Here is an 18,703-nt window from a genome sequence, read left to right as displayed (position 1 = left end):
CCTTCCGTGTAGACGCATCGTGCCTTCCACGCGGTCTTGTGTCGCCTTCTTTTAGCGAAGGCGCTGGCACGCCGTGTTGTATCATTTTCCGCCTGCTGGTAATTCTAGAAGTGTGTTGCCTTATTTTTTCTTCCAACAAACATAAACGAACATGAATTAGGTGGCATGACGACAACGCACGCCGGAGTTCGAGACAGCGTGATTGCTCCTTCCGTGTAGACGAGTGGAAGGTGGCAGATGCTAGAGGGCACATTAAAAGGTTTTAAGAAGGTACTGACAATTTTCGTCAGGAAGGCGTTGTCACGCCGTGTGTGTATTCGGGCCTTTACTACGTTTTGTAACTGAGCATATTTAAGTTTGGTACATTTTGAATCTGTATGATCATTCATTTTTATTCTCAGTAGAGAATATGCTTTTTAACACCAATTGTAATAAACACAACACCAAATGTAATAAACAAATTCTATTATTTTTTTTTTTCAAATAATCTCATATCTGAAAACTAATATTCCATTTTTAGTTACTCTTTGAGTTTATGAATTTGACTCTTGAATATCGTGCTTGTTGTAGCTTAAACCAAAAACAGTGTTAGTTCGCGGCAAAAATTGAATCGCGGGTGGCAAAACAGAAAACTTTTAACTATGTATGGGTATGTATATTTATATACAGATCCTGTTAAATTTTGGCACGGTTCAACTTTGAAACTGTTCAATTTCAATTTCAGTCATGTTTGGTTTTGTAACAAAATCTAGTTAAACAAATATTAAATTGAAATCGATCATCCAAATTATTCTCATTTCAATGATCTTACCAATGGCAGAACAAACGCTAGCGTAGTAATCCCAATACAGCAAAGGAAATCAAATTTAAAAAATCCTGATAGCAACAAACTTCAAGCTGGCACTGAAATAATCACGCTACTGAACCGATTTTTGATGTTCCAAAAATCACCTAGATTTGCATTGCAGTGATATTTCCGAGTAAACTCTGTACATTCACGACGGTTGACAATGGAAACCCGAAAATGGCAACAAAAGAGACAAGATATTGATTCACTTGTCGGATCTCCACGCTTACTGTGATGGTTACTGGCTGTTCATTAGAGAAAAAAACGAGTGCGATGATATTTTCTTTCTCGTCATAGTCAACATTTTGCTTGGATTAATCGCAGCTCTGGATAGGACATTTGGCATGATAAAACTCAGGACTCAAATTGACGCAGACTATCTTTCTAGGATTAACACTCCGCATTTGACGAATCGAACGTTGAAATGGTTGAAATTCATTCATAAATTCCATGTTGCACATTATAAAACATATATTTACTAGATAATATAACACCGTAGCATTGAATTGCATTTTCGTCTCCGGTATCGAAAGCATCATGTATCAGCGACATGATTCGAGCAACGCGTCTCCCACAGTTACTCAAAGATTTGTGTCTTCGATACAGTATGAGCCCTCAGACCCTTCTGGAAGTGCATTAGTTGGAAAATTTCATAAAACAATGTTACTAAGATTATTACAAAAGTTCACATCGTTGCACAAGGTAATATTCCCCTAACAGCGAAAAAAGATCAGATTGCTATAAATACGAGTATATATAGTCGCACTAGAGTGAAGTGGCTTTAGAATCATATATCTGATTTGCAATATCTATACCTTATTTGAAAATTCTCTCCAACACCTTTACCCCCAACATGTATTGAAAAATATAAAATTGATTATATTAGTTTAGTGGTTCTGTTATTTTTAACTCCCGAAAGGCTTGTACTCGAATTAAAAATCACATCTAATCTTATAAGTACAAAACTGAATATGATTTTCTTTGGAATGGTTTCTATTATATAATAGTCAATGACATCTTAAACGACGACAGAAACTCGCAGCATCTCCACGTTAACCAACATAACACTCTGCATCTAATATATTTGTTTCAGTTAAAAATACCATGCATTTTTATACCGTTCGCAAAGAAAATAATAATATATAAATATGGTAACAAAACGTTCTTCATTATTGTTAACAAAAGTCGAATTAATCAAACGGTGCTCTGACGCAAGCTCCTATAACACCGTAAATAATAAATCACATAAAATCTCCTGCCTTATCCCTCTGGGCAAAATCAATTTCTTCCTTGCGCCATCAGCGCAAAGCAATATGTGAAACTAGCTCGCGAGACGAGCTCACGAGAATTTGCGCGCAAGCTGTCTCGTGTGCGCAACGCCCATGCACCGCGCTCGTTACGTTGAGAGACGAGATATCTTCGTGTACGTCGCAAAAGAAATTCCATGCGACGAGACATGGCTCGTACGTATTGCAAGTTCTCTCGCTCGCATGTGGCGCACAGCACAAAACGACTGAATGAGAAACGAGACTTGTAGCGCAAAGCGCATTGTCTCTTTTTTGTACGAGCGAGATTTCACGAAGTCTGCAGCGAATAAACACCGATGGTGCTCTCACACACGCAACGGATTTAACCCGTATCTTATTGCGGTTTGTAACATCAAGCGATTTCGTTTGCTCGCTGTTGCGTGTTGCATCATGTTGCAACTTGGCAGCTGGGAGACGACGAAATTCTGTTTATGCTGATTGATTGAATCGACTACATATTAGCTCTGCATAGTCGAACTAACTGCTTTTGTGAATGCGTACTAACAGGGCAGTTTATTATTCAATGTCGGTTATGCTGATCGCAGCCTTTGCGCTGCCCCTACAGTGGGGGGTTTACTAAATAAAGTGAAAGTAAAAATTAGACAACTACAACAGAATTTGATTGCATCCCGCACAGAATGTCTGCTTGTGTTGATGCCAGAAAATTATTAACCTTCAATTATTTTTTTATTTGCCTTGAAAAAAACATGTTGCGTTCAAGATCGGTTGCTAATTACAACCTTTGAGATGCCCTAACATTGGGGGAATTAAGATACACGGACAACATGCACTGTGGAAGCTATTTCACATTCAGTAAATTAGACGGGTGCGACAAATTTGAATTGCTAGGATGCAACACAGAATGGTTGCTTGCGTTGACAAAAATTATTAACTCTCAATGACTTGTTTATTTGCCTTAAAAAAGGCATTTTGATTTCCAAAATTGGATTTCCTGATGGCAATCTTCATTCTGCCCCAACACGGGGGGAATAATGGCTGTCTGGCGACACACGCTGAGAAAAACCGCGCTGCTCCTGAGACGTGGTGACCAATCACAGGGCTAGTGCTGCTGCTAAGGAAGGACGACTGCTGTTGTCGCTGTACACACGCTGAGAAAAACCGCGCTGCTCCTGAGACGTGGTGACCAACCACAGGGCTAGTGCTGCTGCTAAGGAAGGACGACTGCTGTTGTCGCTGTCTAGAACTATTATGAGCGGCTCCGGCTGAAACAGGCTCTTATATAGGCCAAATAGCATGTTTTCAATTGCAAGGTATATGATCCTGTCGACCGTGCTTGGGAAGCAAGCATATAACGACCAATCAGAGGTTGAATTTTTCGTTTTGACAAGGCTTGACTATTTTCAATAGTACAATAGTGTGAATAATAAAATTACAATTATCTTATTTTGGGAAGAATCTTAGAAGGTTTTCCAATCTATTGCTGCAAGAACGAAGGAAATCCATCGAATACTAACCGATTTATTAGCATTTGAGATTGGACATATTTTTCACTTTTTTCGGTTTTAGATTTTCATTTCACATCCCTATGTAGCCGAACTTCCTGAGAGGAGTATTCTACTTCAAAAAACATCTTCACGTCTGACGTATTACGACTATCATAATGCATAATCACAATTATCAAGTATCTGCAACCAATCTGACAACATTTAAAGACTTTGTAAAACAGCAAGACAACTTAAATTAAGTAGCTGCATCCTAAATATTTGTAATTGCGACGAAATTATTAAACAGTAAAAAATTATATAAACCAATCTTAATATACGAGTAGGCCATAATTGAGAGTGTTGGGGTATAGTCAACTTGTTACAAAACTGAGATTAAAGTGAAACTGGATGGTGGCTTTTTACTGTACAATTTTGAGGTTAGGTTAGGATTTTGAGCGTAAAAAACTTCCGGCTAATAAATAACGCTTGAATTGCTACTCTCTGCATGCGTTACCGGTGCAAACAATCTAAAGTTTCACACACGTAATTTTAATGATTTTCGAAAGAATGATCATGCAAAATTCGGGTAAAATTCGAGCACGAAGTTTCACCTTAATAGTTTGTTTTTTACATCAATGGATGCTCCAGAGAATTCGCTACTTTTAGAAGAGCTTGACAAAATGTTTTAGAGGCAAAATCATTGCAATAGAACTACTGAAAATAGAACAAAAGATCTATCTTAAATCTAGGTTCAATCAATAAACGACTGATCGTTAGTAACGGACAGTGGCGTAGCGTAAAGGCCCAAGCACAATGGATACGTTTGCGTAGCGTTGATGTTAATTTGACACAAAATGTATGGGCTAACTGTCAAATTGCCACAAACGCAGCCGCAACGTATCCATTGTGTTTAGGCCTTGACTGGGTGACATCCGGGGGGTTAAATTTGATGTCACACCCAGACCCTTGAATGTCACCCCCCCTAATGTGCAGTAATATTATCCTGCAACCAATGAAGCTAAATGACTGTTTACCTACGCACACCAGTAAACGTGTAAACCCGTGTAAAGTTGCTTTCGTTTCCTCCAAACTGTAAATCATCGCATTTCGTTGCTGCGACTTTTTGTCACTTTTTACCATTTTTGTTAGATTATGTTCAGCAGCTTCTTCCGATTCCTGATCACGAACAAAAAATTTATTTAGAAACGAGTTTAAAACATATTATAAGTGTTCAACTGAATATTTATCCAGCTGCTAAAAACATAGCATTGCAAACAAAAGAGCGATTTGTAAATATTTTCAATTCAACAAGTGGCACTAACACATTCGTACGTAAATAGATCTATATTCATGGGTGTTACGAATGACACGCTTGATAAATAATTACCCTTCTTAAGGACCGCCTCTATATTCCTTGACATGCATGGAATTTTATCCTCGACTTTGTAGGAAAAAGTCAGACGTATACCGCTAATGGTTAGTTTAATTTTTACTTGGCAAATACCAAGAAAAAGAACAATAAAATTACAATTTACATCTTTAAAAGGGTGTTTACATTTACGTATTTAAAAAGCCGTTTACTACCAAAACAAATTGAAATACAATTAAAATTTTCGGTGTGGCTTAGGCAACCAGAAACGTATTAAATCTGTCTGTGTGTATAGTAAATTTGTAAAGAAAATGAATTTGATATTTCTGATATCATATTTGTGTAAAGACAAAACAAATGTTTTTAACTCCAGTGAAATGATACAGCTGCAAATCTTATGAAATCACCATTATCAAACTAAACTTTTCTAACAAAACCAATCATAAGAATTTTTCGTGGAAGCAATCACAAAGCACATGTTAAAGGAAAAGTTTCAACAAAAATTCTCCAATTTAAAGCACACAACGATTGCAATCCACCCACTGGGCGGCTTTCCATCGGAACGATCAGCTCAAAACGTGAACGATATTGAATTGGTTAAATTTCGTTATGATCTGTTTAGACGACCTCCACGCTTCCGTCGGTCGGTGGCCCGATTGGTCTTTAAGCTCCATCCCGGCAGAGCAGCCTACGCCACAACCATCGCGAAAGAAAGTTAAACCGACACGAAGTGGAAAACTGCCCGCTCCGTTTCGGATCATTAGAAATATCATCATCAACATTCATCACGCGACAACAACGTCGGCAAGGACGAGCCGACGGTAAATCCCACTTCCTCACCTCATAAACGACTAGAGTGTCAGCTCCCGGGTTCGATCCGTTGTGAATGTGACCTGAACCGGCGGCTTCGCCAAACTGTAATAGAACCGACCACACCGTACAACTAAAAACCAGCAACATCGACCTGAATGAGGGAGAACAGTTTTCGCCACACGTCGGACGGTGGCTGGCTAACTGAAAGAGAAAGAGACAGTGACAGTGAGGGAGAGGCGAAGGATAAAGCCTTTAAATCAATTATCATTCCTATCTCGCAGTTATGGGCCAGGACAGCCAGAAGCAGCAACACCAGCGGCTTCACCACCACCATCACTATCGGGCCACCGACGGAAAAATGGGGAGCAGAAAAAAAATACAGTTTGATAGACACAACAGAGTACGACGCTTTTTCCACCCGCTCTCTTCCTAGGCAGATATGAATATGTATTGTAGTATACCTTCGGGCGCGCAATGCAAGCAGCTGAAATTTGAAATGTGAAATAAAAAAACTCATTTCAAGCATCGGTTCTAGAAAAGAAGGAACAATTTCCAGCCGATGAGCGTATGTACCGGCGTATGGAATCGAGATGGGTTATCCGCAGTTGAATTTAGGATAATACAAATCTAATTAAATCGATCCTTATCGGGTTTGTGCGTGATACGCTAAACGGCACTCGGATATGAAATTTTGTTCCCTGGATGAACAGCTTAGTCCGACTGTCAAACCACTTCCAGCCTCTCATTCCGGGACCGTTCGCCGTCAGCGGGTGGATCGATGTCGAAGTTATCATCGCCATCCCTCGAAAGGCACATCGACCGAACACCGGTTCATATTTATTTTTCAATCTATATTCCTATCTCATCATCCCCGGGAGACGGCGACTCCCGCGCGTAGACGGCACAAGGAATATCGGGATAACAAAACAAATATATTATTTTTCAAATTAGACTACGGCACAGCATAACCCGAAGCGCCGTTGGCAAGAATAAACCACCATTTTGTTACGGTTAGCTCTCTATGCCTTATCGTTCTCCTCCGTCCGTCATCCACCCACTAGCACTGGGCGCTTGCTACAAAACACTACAAACCACCAACACACGCATCACGTCCTCATCGAAGCACACCGTGTGTTGTTACCCTGGCAACCCAAGCCATACATTAGCTTGAAATGATTGGTCAATTTTTTACGTCAGGACAGTTCTCCTCCAGAGGATTCTTTCCTCTCTGTCACTTTCACACACATTGAAAAACCTCGCAGGCGCATGATCCAAGCAACCGTTGCAACTGCCATCCCACCCTAACCTGAAGAGCGCAATAAGGATAACAGCAGTAGCTTCTCCTGTTACACACACTTGCATCGTTTCAGCTCGAATCTGTGGTGCACTCTTTCACTCTTCATCCCTTAGCCGCAAAGCATAGATAAAGCATATTCCGACTGGTCCCTCTTCTACTTCTACGCTACTTTGCTTCTGATCGGCCATCAGCTTGGTAAGCGAAGGATAAACATATCCTGCCAACCAACCACCCTTCCTCCCACCCACAGCGGCACCAGGATCCCTACCGAGTCGGGAACTGATTCGTGCTGGTATAGCAGAGCGGCGTCGACATCAGATGATATTAATTTTGTTACTTTCCAGCATTTCATTTTCAGTCCGATCGACTCTTGCATCGTGCTACGACGACGACGCCAACGACGGCAGCCGGTCGCGGGAATTCAAATCTCGAAAAAATCGTCCAACTTTACTCTAAAACTCGACTCAGTAGTGTCCTGGTTCCGAGGGAATCACACATATACGAACATCCTATCCTACCTACCCTAGCCCTGCTAGGACGTCCCGAGACAGAGCGACGACGCGCGGCACCATCAAAAGGAGGTCCTGATAAAAATATACGTAACTGAATTGAAGTGATACTATTATCTACTTGAGATTTCCATAAATTAATTCGATATGTCTCAGATGATTACGATCAGCCGGGATACTAGCGGGTAGTGGCGAACTTCGATGGTAACCTTGACGACACGCTGAAAGGGAAAATTTGTTGAGCTTTTGATGAATCGTGACTGGAGCGCAGTAAGCTGAAAATCGAATTTAAGTGTTGTGTTGATTTTAAAGTTTTGAGTGATTTTGTGACTTCGTGATTCATGTGTGTGTTTCAGTGAGGATTAACAATATTCGAAAATTTGATCCACTCGCAGTATGGATTAACAACAATCGACTGTTTTGTACACTAAAACTCTACAACGGAAAACGGATCCCTCCTCCTGCCCCGAAGAGTAGGATAAATTTGGTTAAAACTCCAACAGTTTGTACCGAACACCGACTTCAAGCTGTATCTACCGTCGGATTGTTGTGCACCGGTGAATAGGGAGCATTCATCGACGGCAGGCCATTACAACCCGCTCGGCTCCAAGTTGGATTTCAAAAACAGCTGTGCCGATTCCGGCCCTGCTGGTATTGGTGGTGGTGGTGGTGGTGGCACTAGTGCAGGAAGTGCAACTTCATCCGGAGCTCATTCGTCTTCTCTCGCAGGACTAAGCCCGGCCAGTCCGGACTCGCAACAGTTCAACATCTTTCCGGCGATCTTTAGCCGGCAGCTGAACTTCACCGGAAGCACGTGCGGCACCAGTGGACAAGGCAAACTAATGGACGACCTTCGACCAAATCTGGTGGGTGGCCTGCTGGGACTACAGCAAGGCCTACTCGATGATCATACGCTGTCACATGGCAACTTGCAGCACAACGCACAGGATAGCAAATTCATGTCACTACAGGACAACAGACTTATGGGAATCGGATCCCACGAGAATCGCCTACTAGGATTATCGCAGGACAACCGAACACCCGGCGGTGGTCAAGGTTCCTCGGACAAACCAATGCAGCGAAAGTGCAGCAGCACACCGGAGGATTTCAGTGCCCTATATGGTGGATTAGCAGGAACGCCAATCAGTGACCATCACCATCATCACACGCCTGCCCATACACCGCCGAATCGATTGTCCGACAACGCATCAGTGACAGGTGAGTTCAATTTTCCAATTTGCTTTTGCCGTCGCCGCCACCGCCGGAAGATTCCATCTGCTGTGCTTTTTTGGAAAACGGATTAGCAGACAATTGTTGTGACACCCCCCGTCGGTTACAATAAGTGGCCGCACGCGTTCGGGATTAACTGTGGCTCATTCTTTTTTTTCTGTCACGTGGGAGTACGCATGTTCCCCTAGCAATGTGTTCTCTCGGATTTCCGCAGATAATCCGTCCAATAATGAGACTAACTTATTGTGCGGCGATGGTCATTTGGCGGTAAATTGTGTTGATTTATGCGATGAATGGAGTTAAAAGGTGCGAGTTTTTGTTGTCCGTCCGGTGGTGGAACGTTTATTGTCACGCTATTGTTTGACGACCAACGATGACGATCATCATCATTATCAGCTTTGATGTTTTTTTTTAAGCTAAATTTACCTTGAAAATCATTCAGTGTACAGCATTTGCAAAACCCGATTGAACTCGGTGGGGTCTCAGATCGACAGATGTCAGAAATGGAAATCGAAGCAGGCGTTGGATGCGCGGCGGCTGCCGTCGTATTTTCGCAAGCACATTTCTATACAATGTTTTGAAGTAGAATACTTCTCTCAGGAAGTTCGGCTACATAGGGATGCGAAATGAAAATCTAAAACTGAAAAAAGTGAGAAAATGTCCAATTTCAAATGCTAATAAATCGGTTAGTTTTCGATGGATTTCCTTCGTTTTTGCAACAATCGATTAGAAAATCTTCTAAGATTCCTACCAAATGCATGAAATTGCAATTTTATTATTCAAACTATTGTACTATTGAAAATTCTTAAGCCTTGTCAAAACACAAAATTCGACCTCTGATTGGTCGTTATAAGATTGCTTTCCCAAGCACGGTCGGCAGAGTTATGGACCTAGTAAATTGGGAATGCATCATTGGCTCGATGACCGTATCTTCTCAGCGCAACTTTTTGGGAACCGCTACACAGTTTTCCGGAACGACCGATCTCATCTGAACAGCCAAAAGACGCGAGGCGGAGGTGTCTTAATAGCTGTTTCAGTGGAGTTGAGTTGTCGCATCGATCCTGCACCTGTTTTCAACACTGTCGAGCAGTTGTGGGTGATAGTGGAAACGGCAAATAGCGACATTAGTATTGGTGTCGTATACATACCCCCTGATCGAAAGTCCGATTCTCAGGTGATTCAACAGCACATTGACTCGATAGGCATGGTACTATCCCGCTTACAACTTAAAACTCCTGCTTTACTTTTTGGAGACTACAACCAATCTGGTTTGCGTTGGTTTATCTCGGACAATGGTCACCCTTCAGTGGACACGCTGCATTCTAATATGCCCGCTTATTGCTGTTCTCTTCTCAATGGACTCTACTGGCATGGTCTGACACAAGTCAACAATATTTTGATTGATAACGAACGTTTGCTGGATCTTGTATGAGTAAATGATGAAACTTTGCCAATTTGTTCTGTATCTGCTGCACACGAGCCGCTGGTCGAGCTTGAAGCTGTTCATCCTGCTATCGTTCTTTCGTTAAACCTCTCCTCGACAATAGTGTACGACGAGCCTTCGGAACTTAGGGCTTTGAATTTTCGACGTGCTGACTACGCCACACTTACTGCGGCTCTTGCGGAGATAAACTGGAATGCTGTATTGGAACCATCCATTAGTATCGACAATGCAGTTAATTCTTTCAGTAGTACGCTGGAAAGTGTGCTCGCCCAAACAGTGCCATTCTTTGAACCGCCACGAAAGCCACCATGGTCGAATCCACGACTACGCACGCTTAAGCGATTGCGATCAGCTGCGCTGCGGAAATATTGTTGTTATCGTTCTGCTTATAACAGAAATCAGTTCACCACTGCCAGCTGTCAATATCGAAACTACAACCGCTATTTGTATAATAGGTATGTAAGGCGCATACAAAGCAATCTTCGCGTACACCCGAAACAATTCTGGTCATTTGTGAATACAAAACGCAAGGAAAGGGGTTTGCCTACTTCTATGTTCCTGGGCAACAATGTAGCTAACAATGAACATGAAAAATGCAACCTGTTTGCCGAGCAATTTCAGCAAATTTTTAATGAATCGGTGGCGTCCCCCGAACAAGTTCGTGGATCGCGGAATCCACCGGCATTTCTAACAATAAATCCTAGTTGCTTGTTGGCTCTTGAAATGACATCTTCGTAGTGTGCCCGGAATGTAAGCTGACTATCCGAAATTACGCCAAGATCTTTAACTTGGCTTACCCGCTGTAGAGCTTGCCCAGACAAGCTGTATGGAAAGCTAATTGATTGAAGCGTTCTGCTGAAGGTAATCACATGACATTTTTCTACACACAGGGTAAAAAGATTACGGTTGCTCCAATCACTGAAAGCATCAAGCAACTTTTGTAGTTCCTAACAGTCTCCAAGACAGGCTAATATCCGAAAGATTTTTACATCGTCTGCGAAAAGGAGTCGTGTACCTCGCGGTAAAATTGTAGCAACGTCGTTAATAAACAGTGAGAATAAAAGTGGACCCAGATTGCTTTCTTGCGGCACTCCAGAAGACGTTGTAAATGGTTCGAAATGTGACTGACACATACAACTCTGCCGGTCAGGTACGAACGAAACTATCTCACGAGCATGGCGGAGAGCCACAGTTTATCCAGCTTTCGTAGAAGGATGTCGTGATTAACACGATCGAACGCAGCCTTGAAGTCCGTGTACAGCATCCACTTGCATTCCCGCGTCCATTGAGTGAGAACACAGCGAAGAGAACTGTGATAGATTGGTTGTGACGGATCTCTTAGGATAAAAACCATGTTGGTCACTAGAAATATAGTTTTTGTACGATGAAAACAGCACTGTTCTGACGACTATTTCGAAAACTTTGGAACAAGCACATAATGATGCAATTCCTCGGTAATTTGCAATGTTGCACTTGTCCCCTTTTTTGTGTATTGGTGTAAGCAATGAATTTTTCCAACTAGTAGAAAACAACCCTTGTTGCAGAGAAAGTTTAAACAGCTTTACAAGAGGCGCCACCAGTTCGTTCGAGCAGTTTTTCAACAAAGATGGCAGGATTCCGTCTGGCCCAGGACAAGTGGAATGTTTCAGCTTTCTAATTGCACTCAAAACGTGCGCTTCTTTCACTTGGAAAACTCCACAATCGAAACTCTCCTGCGTAGTATCGCGTATTGCAGCGTCAATCTGATCTGGCATAGCAACTGAAGACGAAAAAGCGGCTTTGAAATGCTCAGCAAATAATTCGTATTTAGAAGAAGCTGTGCTAGCAGACAAATCACCGAGGAACACGGAAGCTGGTAATCCATTTTCTTTTCGTTTAGAACGAACAAAAGACCAGAACTTTTTTGGATGTCGACGTAAACTTCTTTGAGTTCGCTCAATGTAACGAGAGTACAGGAATTGATTGTAAAATTTGTATGTGTTGCTTGCGAGTTTGAACCGTTGCTTTGCTAGAAACGTGCGATTTGTTTGATAGTTTCGTTGAGCAGCTCGTCTACGGCGCTTCAGCTCACGGAGATGTAAATTAGCCCAAGCAGGTTTCATCGGCGGTCGTTGCAGTGGAACATGAGCTTCAATTACTATTCGAATCGTTGCGGTAAACATGTCGACAATGTCTGTCAGATCCTCTTGCGAATCGATGAATTGCCAGTCAATTGCTGATAACGCTTATTTCAACACATCGTTATCAACCTGCTTAAAATTGAATTCACGATGTTGTGGAGCTAATTCAAGTGTAATAGGCACTGCTTCCGTCACGGTCACATCCAGAGCGGGATGATCCGGGTCAATTCTCCCCATAGGGACGTCGGCCTCCATCAGAAAAGTTCTGAAGCGCTGGCTCGTTCACCAGCACTAGGTCGAGAGTTCTAGTACGAGCGTTTTTGACAGGATTTGCTTGCGTCAAACCGTTAAAACAAAATGCGTCGTACAGAGCACTTCCAGCTGCGGTTGAACGTGATCTACTTGTACCAACAACAAGGCCACTGCTTTTCGAAGGTACCCAATGTAGCTCTCGGTGGTTATAATCTCCAAATAGAACAGCAATGTCGTGGGGATTCAGGCGGGATAGAACGAATCCAATTGAGTCAGCATGTTTCTGAATAACATCAAGATCATTTCGATGAACTCGTCATGCTTTCATGCACCATTCCTCTCCCTCGAAACCTTTCCAGCAATGATTTAGTGCAGTTATGTTGGAAAAAATTGTTGAAAATAATTTACTATTTGAGTATTTTCGTTTATCGCGTCTCCTGTAAAATTTACTTAATGGCACATGCACCACGTTTGCTCACAACGGCTCATATAAAAAAATAATCCACCTAGCGGTCAGACCCAGCCTTTCTCATTCAAACTTATTATTTGTAAAAATAGATTTACATGAACGCTTCAATCCAATAAATGTGTATTCACTTTTTGAGTTTTAAAATAATGATGTTGTAATAGAAGTATAAAATTGGAAATTTGACGTAATGTAAATGCTCAATAAATAGCGAAATAAAATAAATGACTCTTAATTTCGAACAATTCAATCACGAGCGATACCGGGAACATTCAAATGGTACGATACCACATTTAAATTATATCGTGGCCACATATATTGATCAAAGCAGGTATAGTTTTAAATAGCCTTTGAATTTCTTTTCTTTCCATAACTTTTGAACCACATATCAAATTGTTACGAAATTTGTTATTTGTGGAATGAATATACGACCGGAATGATTGGTATGGAGGTGGTTTGGCTTTCTCGGTCTTGGGAATCAAACGACTAAACAGTGTTTATCCTAACGTTTCGACCTTTGATTTAGGCCTTTTTCAAAGGTTACTATAATTTAAAATGAAATCAATACATATACTAAATTAATTCGTCGGTTTAGATTGGCCTATTTAAACAAACATATACGGTTTGTACCGACTGACTAGAGTGTAAGTTCATGTTTTTGGTAGTTGTTAGTATATGTATTGATTTTATTTTAAATTATAGTAACCTTTGAAAAAGGCCTAAATCAAAGGTCGAAACGTTAGGATAAACACTATTCATTCGTTTGATTCCCAAGACCGAGAAAGCCGAACTACCTCCATATTTGTTATTTGTGAGTTTGAGAGATGACTCGTTCGTATGACACTAGTAATGTTCAAACAAGTCGTGTAATCTTTGAGATAATAGAAGTTCGTTGATTTATTAACAACTAGTTGAACGTTCCCGGCGATGCTCGGGATCAAAGGTTTTGAATTTAAGAATCATTTTTTATAATTCATTACTGCTTTAGCACAACTTACTTAAAAAATATTTCACATCTTATACGTTCATCATCACTTTAAATACTTCAATACTTTGAGAACAGAACACACATAAACTGGAAGTCGCCATATCGGATTTCCAAACGACGTATGGAGTTCCACTTTCGGAATTATTGAAATGGTTGGCCAAATACCACTTTAGAAGTAGTGAAGGTTATCTGATAACTAACAATTGTGCTTCAATCCACAAAACTATGTAGAAAATAAAAAATGACTTTCAAGGCTTAAGTCGCCTCTTAATCTATGTTCAAACCAATGAAATGGGACCTTTCCCCCAGCTAAATGTTCCAAGATCTAGTTTGGGTAAAGGTAAAAAAGTAAACCGAATCCCGTAATGTGTTACTATTCACAAATCTACGAATACATCAGAAATGTAATTTTTTTATGCTCGACTCGCACTGATTCAAAACATGGATTTTTCTGCAAAAAAATATTTGGAAATGTTGAAGAAACAACGAACATTTTATTGAAAGAAAAATCACATGTCATCGTTTTGAATTTTGATTTAGATGCGATTCGAGCTTATGCTTAAAAAGTCAAAGTTTTGCATGTATTATATATTTTTCAAAAAAATCAAAGAGAGTATTTCAAGGTGTTTCTTTGCATGCAGAAAATCATCTTCAAAAATGTTTCGAACATATGTAGTTTTTTGAGTAGTATGTCAACTTTTAGCAATAAGATACGTGTTATTTTTTCTCAAATGTCTTTCCTGAACATTCCCAAACATTTTAATTAAAAAAAAAGTCATGTCATCGCTTCGAATTTTGATTTAGAGGTAAATTCAGTGTAAAAAGTCACAATTTTGCATGTTTTACGTAGTTTTTTGAATAATATCTCAAGTTTTAGTAATCAGATACTAATTATTTTTCCTCGAATGTCTTTCCTGAAAGTAACAAACATTTTAATGAAAAAAGAATCACATGTCATCGCTTTGAATTTTGATTTAGAGGCAAATTCAGCTTGAAAAGTCATAACTTTGCATGTTTTACGTAGTTTTGTGAATAATATCTCAAGTTTTAGTAATCAGATTCCTATTATTTTTTCTCTAATGTCTTTCCTGAACATCAGCGAACATTTTCCGGTTTAAAAACCTTTATGTCACCGCTTATTTTTCTGATTTAGAACGATTTTAAATCATGATGATTACTGTACACCACAGAGACGGAGGGAATAATATCAATAAGATCAAGCGTTACGGAATTTCATTTTTATATAGTAGATTCAATACATAACGGTTGGAATAAAATACGATTATAGTCAAATAAAATGGGAACCTATAGGAAAGCCAAACTTTTCATTTGACACTAAGATTGTTGAATTTAGTTCAGCCATTTTTGGGAAAACGAGTGAATTTGAAAAGTCACCGGAACATGTTTCTTTTCACAATTTTTGAACCACGTGTTTAATCACTATAAAATTCATCAATTAACCTTTAACTAGCCCGTTCATTTGATACCAATATTGTTCAAATCGGTTGTGTACTTTCTGAGATAATGAAGTTTCGTGATTTTCACATTTCGATACATTACAGACGAAGTAACAGTCCGATTACAGCAAAATTTAATAGGGTGTTATGAGGCAGCTAGACCTTTCATTTGACACTAATTTTGTAGAAATCGGTTCAATCATCAAAAGTGAGTGAGTTTATGTAGTCTTCGGAATATATTTCTTTTCATAGCTGGATTTCACATTTTTAAACATAACAGGTAAAGTAATAGTCCGATTGCAAAAAAAATCAATAGGGTCTCATGGGGTAATTGGACCTTCCAAATGACACTGATTTTGTGGAAATCGGTTCAGCCATCTCTGAGAAACATGAGTGAGATTAAACTCTCTTCAGAACACGTTTCTTTAAATAACTTCTGAACCACACGTCCAATCTTCATGAATCTCGATAGTTAAGGGTTTTTTAAGTAGCTCGTTCATTTAAAACCAATTTTGTTAAAATCGGTTGAGTAGTTTCTGAGATAATGATGTTTCGTGATTTTCACATTTTTAAACATAACCTCTAAACTAAAAATCCGATTGCAATGAAATTTAATAGGGTCTTATGGGGCAACTAGACCTCTCATTTGCAATTAATTTCATGAAGATCTGCCCAGCCATCTCTGAGAAAATCGAGTGAGATTGGGAGAGCGTTACATACACACACACATACACAATACACACACACATACACACACATACAGAAAATGCTCAGCTCGTCAAACTAAGTCGATTGATATACGAGATTCGACCCTTTGGAGCACTTTTATATCTTTGGTTTTTCCAGTGATTGCTATACCTTTCTAGGAGAAAGGCAGAAATGATTTCCATTTTTTTTTTTTTTTTTCATTGGCCAGGCCAATTGTGTAGCGTAATATAAATTCTGTGAAAACAAAAGTATATCATGTTTACATAATATTTATAGGAAGAGGGTATCATTTCATTCACAAATAATATAATAAGCTATAATAAAAACAATCTATAATAAATAGAAAAACCTAAATTAATCCTCATTCAAACTTTTATTTGTAAAAATAGAATATATATTCACTCTTTAGGTTCTTGAATATTGATGTTGTAATCTATACATATAATAGGTTCTAAAATATTGATGTTGTAATCTATACATATAAAAATGCAGTCCGGTCTGTCTGCCTGTCTGTCTGATCCAAATAGGCTCGAAAATTACCAAGTCGATCGACGTGAAAATTTGTTTAGGGATTTTTGGTGCCAATAAAGATTCCTATGATAGTTTGAGACCCCTCCCTCTTCTGGAAGGGAGGGATCCCATACAAATGAAACATAAATTTCTGCACAACTTAAGAACAAACCAAACAAATTAAACCGAAATTGGCATGTGGATGGTTTAAGGGGTTACAAATATGTCCATAATAGTTGGACGCCACTCCCTTTTCTGGAAGGGAGGGGTTCCATACAAATGAAACACAAATTTCTGCACATCTCGAGAACTAACCGAGTAAATGGAACCAAATTTAGCATGTGGATGTTTTAAGAGGTAACAAATATGATCCATAATCGACCTTAGGCAACATTTTAGATCGTAAGATGGCAACTTCCGGTTTCTGGAAATCAGCCAGAATAAAAATCTGCACATACACACACACACACATACAGAAAATGCTCAGCTCGTCGAGCTGAGTCGAGTGATATATGCCATTCGGCCCTTTGGAGCACTTTTTTACTTTCGGTTTTGCAAGTGATTGCTATACCTTTCTAGGAGAAAGGCAAAAAATATATAAAATATCCTGTTTTATTTTACTACCTGAAGGTTAGAAGGCGATTGGTTGAATGAGTGGAAAATACCAATTTTTTTGTGATGCAATTTGTTCCCGGACTTTCTTTACCCAATCCAACGAATCTGCTTCAGAACAGTCCTGTCGAAGATTTCTGTATGATTTCATGTTCCTTGGTGTGCAAAAACAACTGGAGAGCAACAAAATTTCAGTTGTCACCCGTTAGCTAATAACTGCACTGGTTACCTCGCAAAAACTACTACGATAGATCATTACCATGTCCAATGTAAATGTTTCAACGCATAACGTTGATTTGCGAAATTCTTGCGATAAATCTTCTTCTTCTTTTTCTATATCTATAAAATAGATGATACCCAGCCCGCGTTGCTGCGCCTCTTAGTTTGTAACGACAATTATGTATTTCTGGAATGTGCCATAATTTCAAACATGTATTACCATGCAATAAAAACCTAAATTAATCCACCTAGCGGTCAGACTTATTATTTGTAAAAATAGATTTACATGAATGCTTAAATCCAATAAATGTTTATCCACTCTTTGGGTTCAAAAATATTGATGTTGTAATTAAAGTATAAAATATGAAATTTGACGTAATGTTAGTACTTAAGAAATAGCGAAATAAAAGCAATGACTCTTAATTTCGAACAATTTAATCACGAGCGATGCCGGGAACGTTCAGATAGTACGATACCACATTTAAATCATGTTGAGGCCATATATATTAATCGTAGCAGGTGAAGTGTTGAATAGTCTTTGAATTTCTTTTCTTTCTAAAACTTTTAAACAGCATATCAAATTGTTATGAAGTTTGTTATTTGTAAGTTTGAGAGATGACTCATTTGTATGACACTAGTTATGTTCAAATAAGTCGTGTAATACTTGAGATAATAGACTTTCGTTGTTTTACAAATAAAACATAACGCTTGCTTAAGTTTGGTTACAATCAAATGAAAAGGTAACGTATGGGGCAGCCAAACTTTGAAACCACGTGTTCAATCATAATTCATCAGTTAACCCTTAACCAGCCCGTTCTTCTGATATCAATGTTGTTCAAATCGGTTGTGTAGTTTCTAAAATAATGAAGTTTGGTGATTTTCACATTTCGATACATTACAGACGAAGTTACAGTCCGATTACTGCAAAATTCAATAGGGTGTCATGAGGTAGGTAGATTTTTTATTTGATACTAATTCTGTGGAAATCGGGTCAACCATCTCTGAGAAATATGAGTGAGTCCAAGTAAGTTGTCTTGGAATATGTTTCTTTTCTTAGCTGGATTTCCATTTTTAAACATAACAGGCAAAGTAATAACCCGTTTGTAAAAA

General features: G+C 39.4%; 1 protein-coding gene across 2 annotated transcripts in view; it reads left to right on the top strand.

Moving 5' to 3' along the window:
* Nucleotides 1–7,412: 7,412 nt before the first annotated feature.
* The window catches only part of LOC129727045 (homeobox protein unc-42), a 107,278-nt gene continuing 95,987 nt past the window's right edge, over nucleotides 7,413–18,703 (top strand). For both annotated transcript variants that reach the window (XM_055684435.1, XM_055684434.1), the window contains exon 1: nucleotides 7,413–8,805. In XM_055684435.1, the coding sequence (XP_055540410.1) occupies nucleotides 8,430–8,805 (376 nt within the window). In that variant the 5' untranslated portion in view covers nucleotides 7,413–8,429. The remainder of the gene's footprint in view (nucleotides 8,806–18,703) is intronic.

Source organism: Wyeomyia smithii, chromosome 3 (assembly GCF_029784165.1).
Source record: "Wyeomyia smithii strain HCP4-BCI-WySm-NY-G18 chromosome 3, ASM2978416v1, whole genome shotgun sequence".
Taxonomy (NCBI): Eukaryota; Metazoa; Arthropoda; class Insecta; order Diptera; family Culicidae; genus Wyeomyia; species Wyeomyia smithii.
Note: the sequence above shows the minus strand (reverse complement) of the source record. Positions and strands in the feature narration are given on the sequence as shown.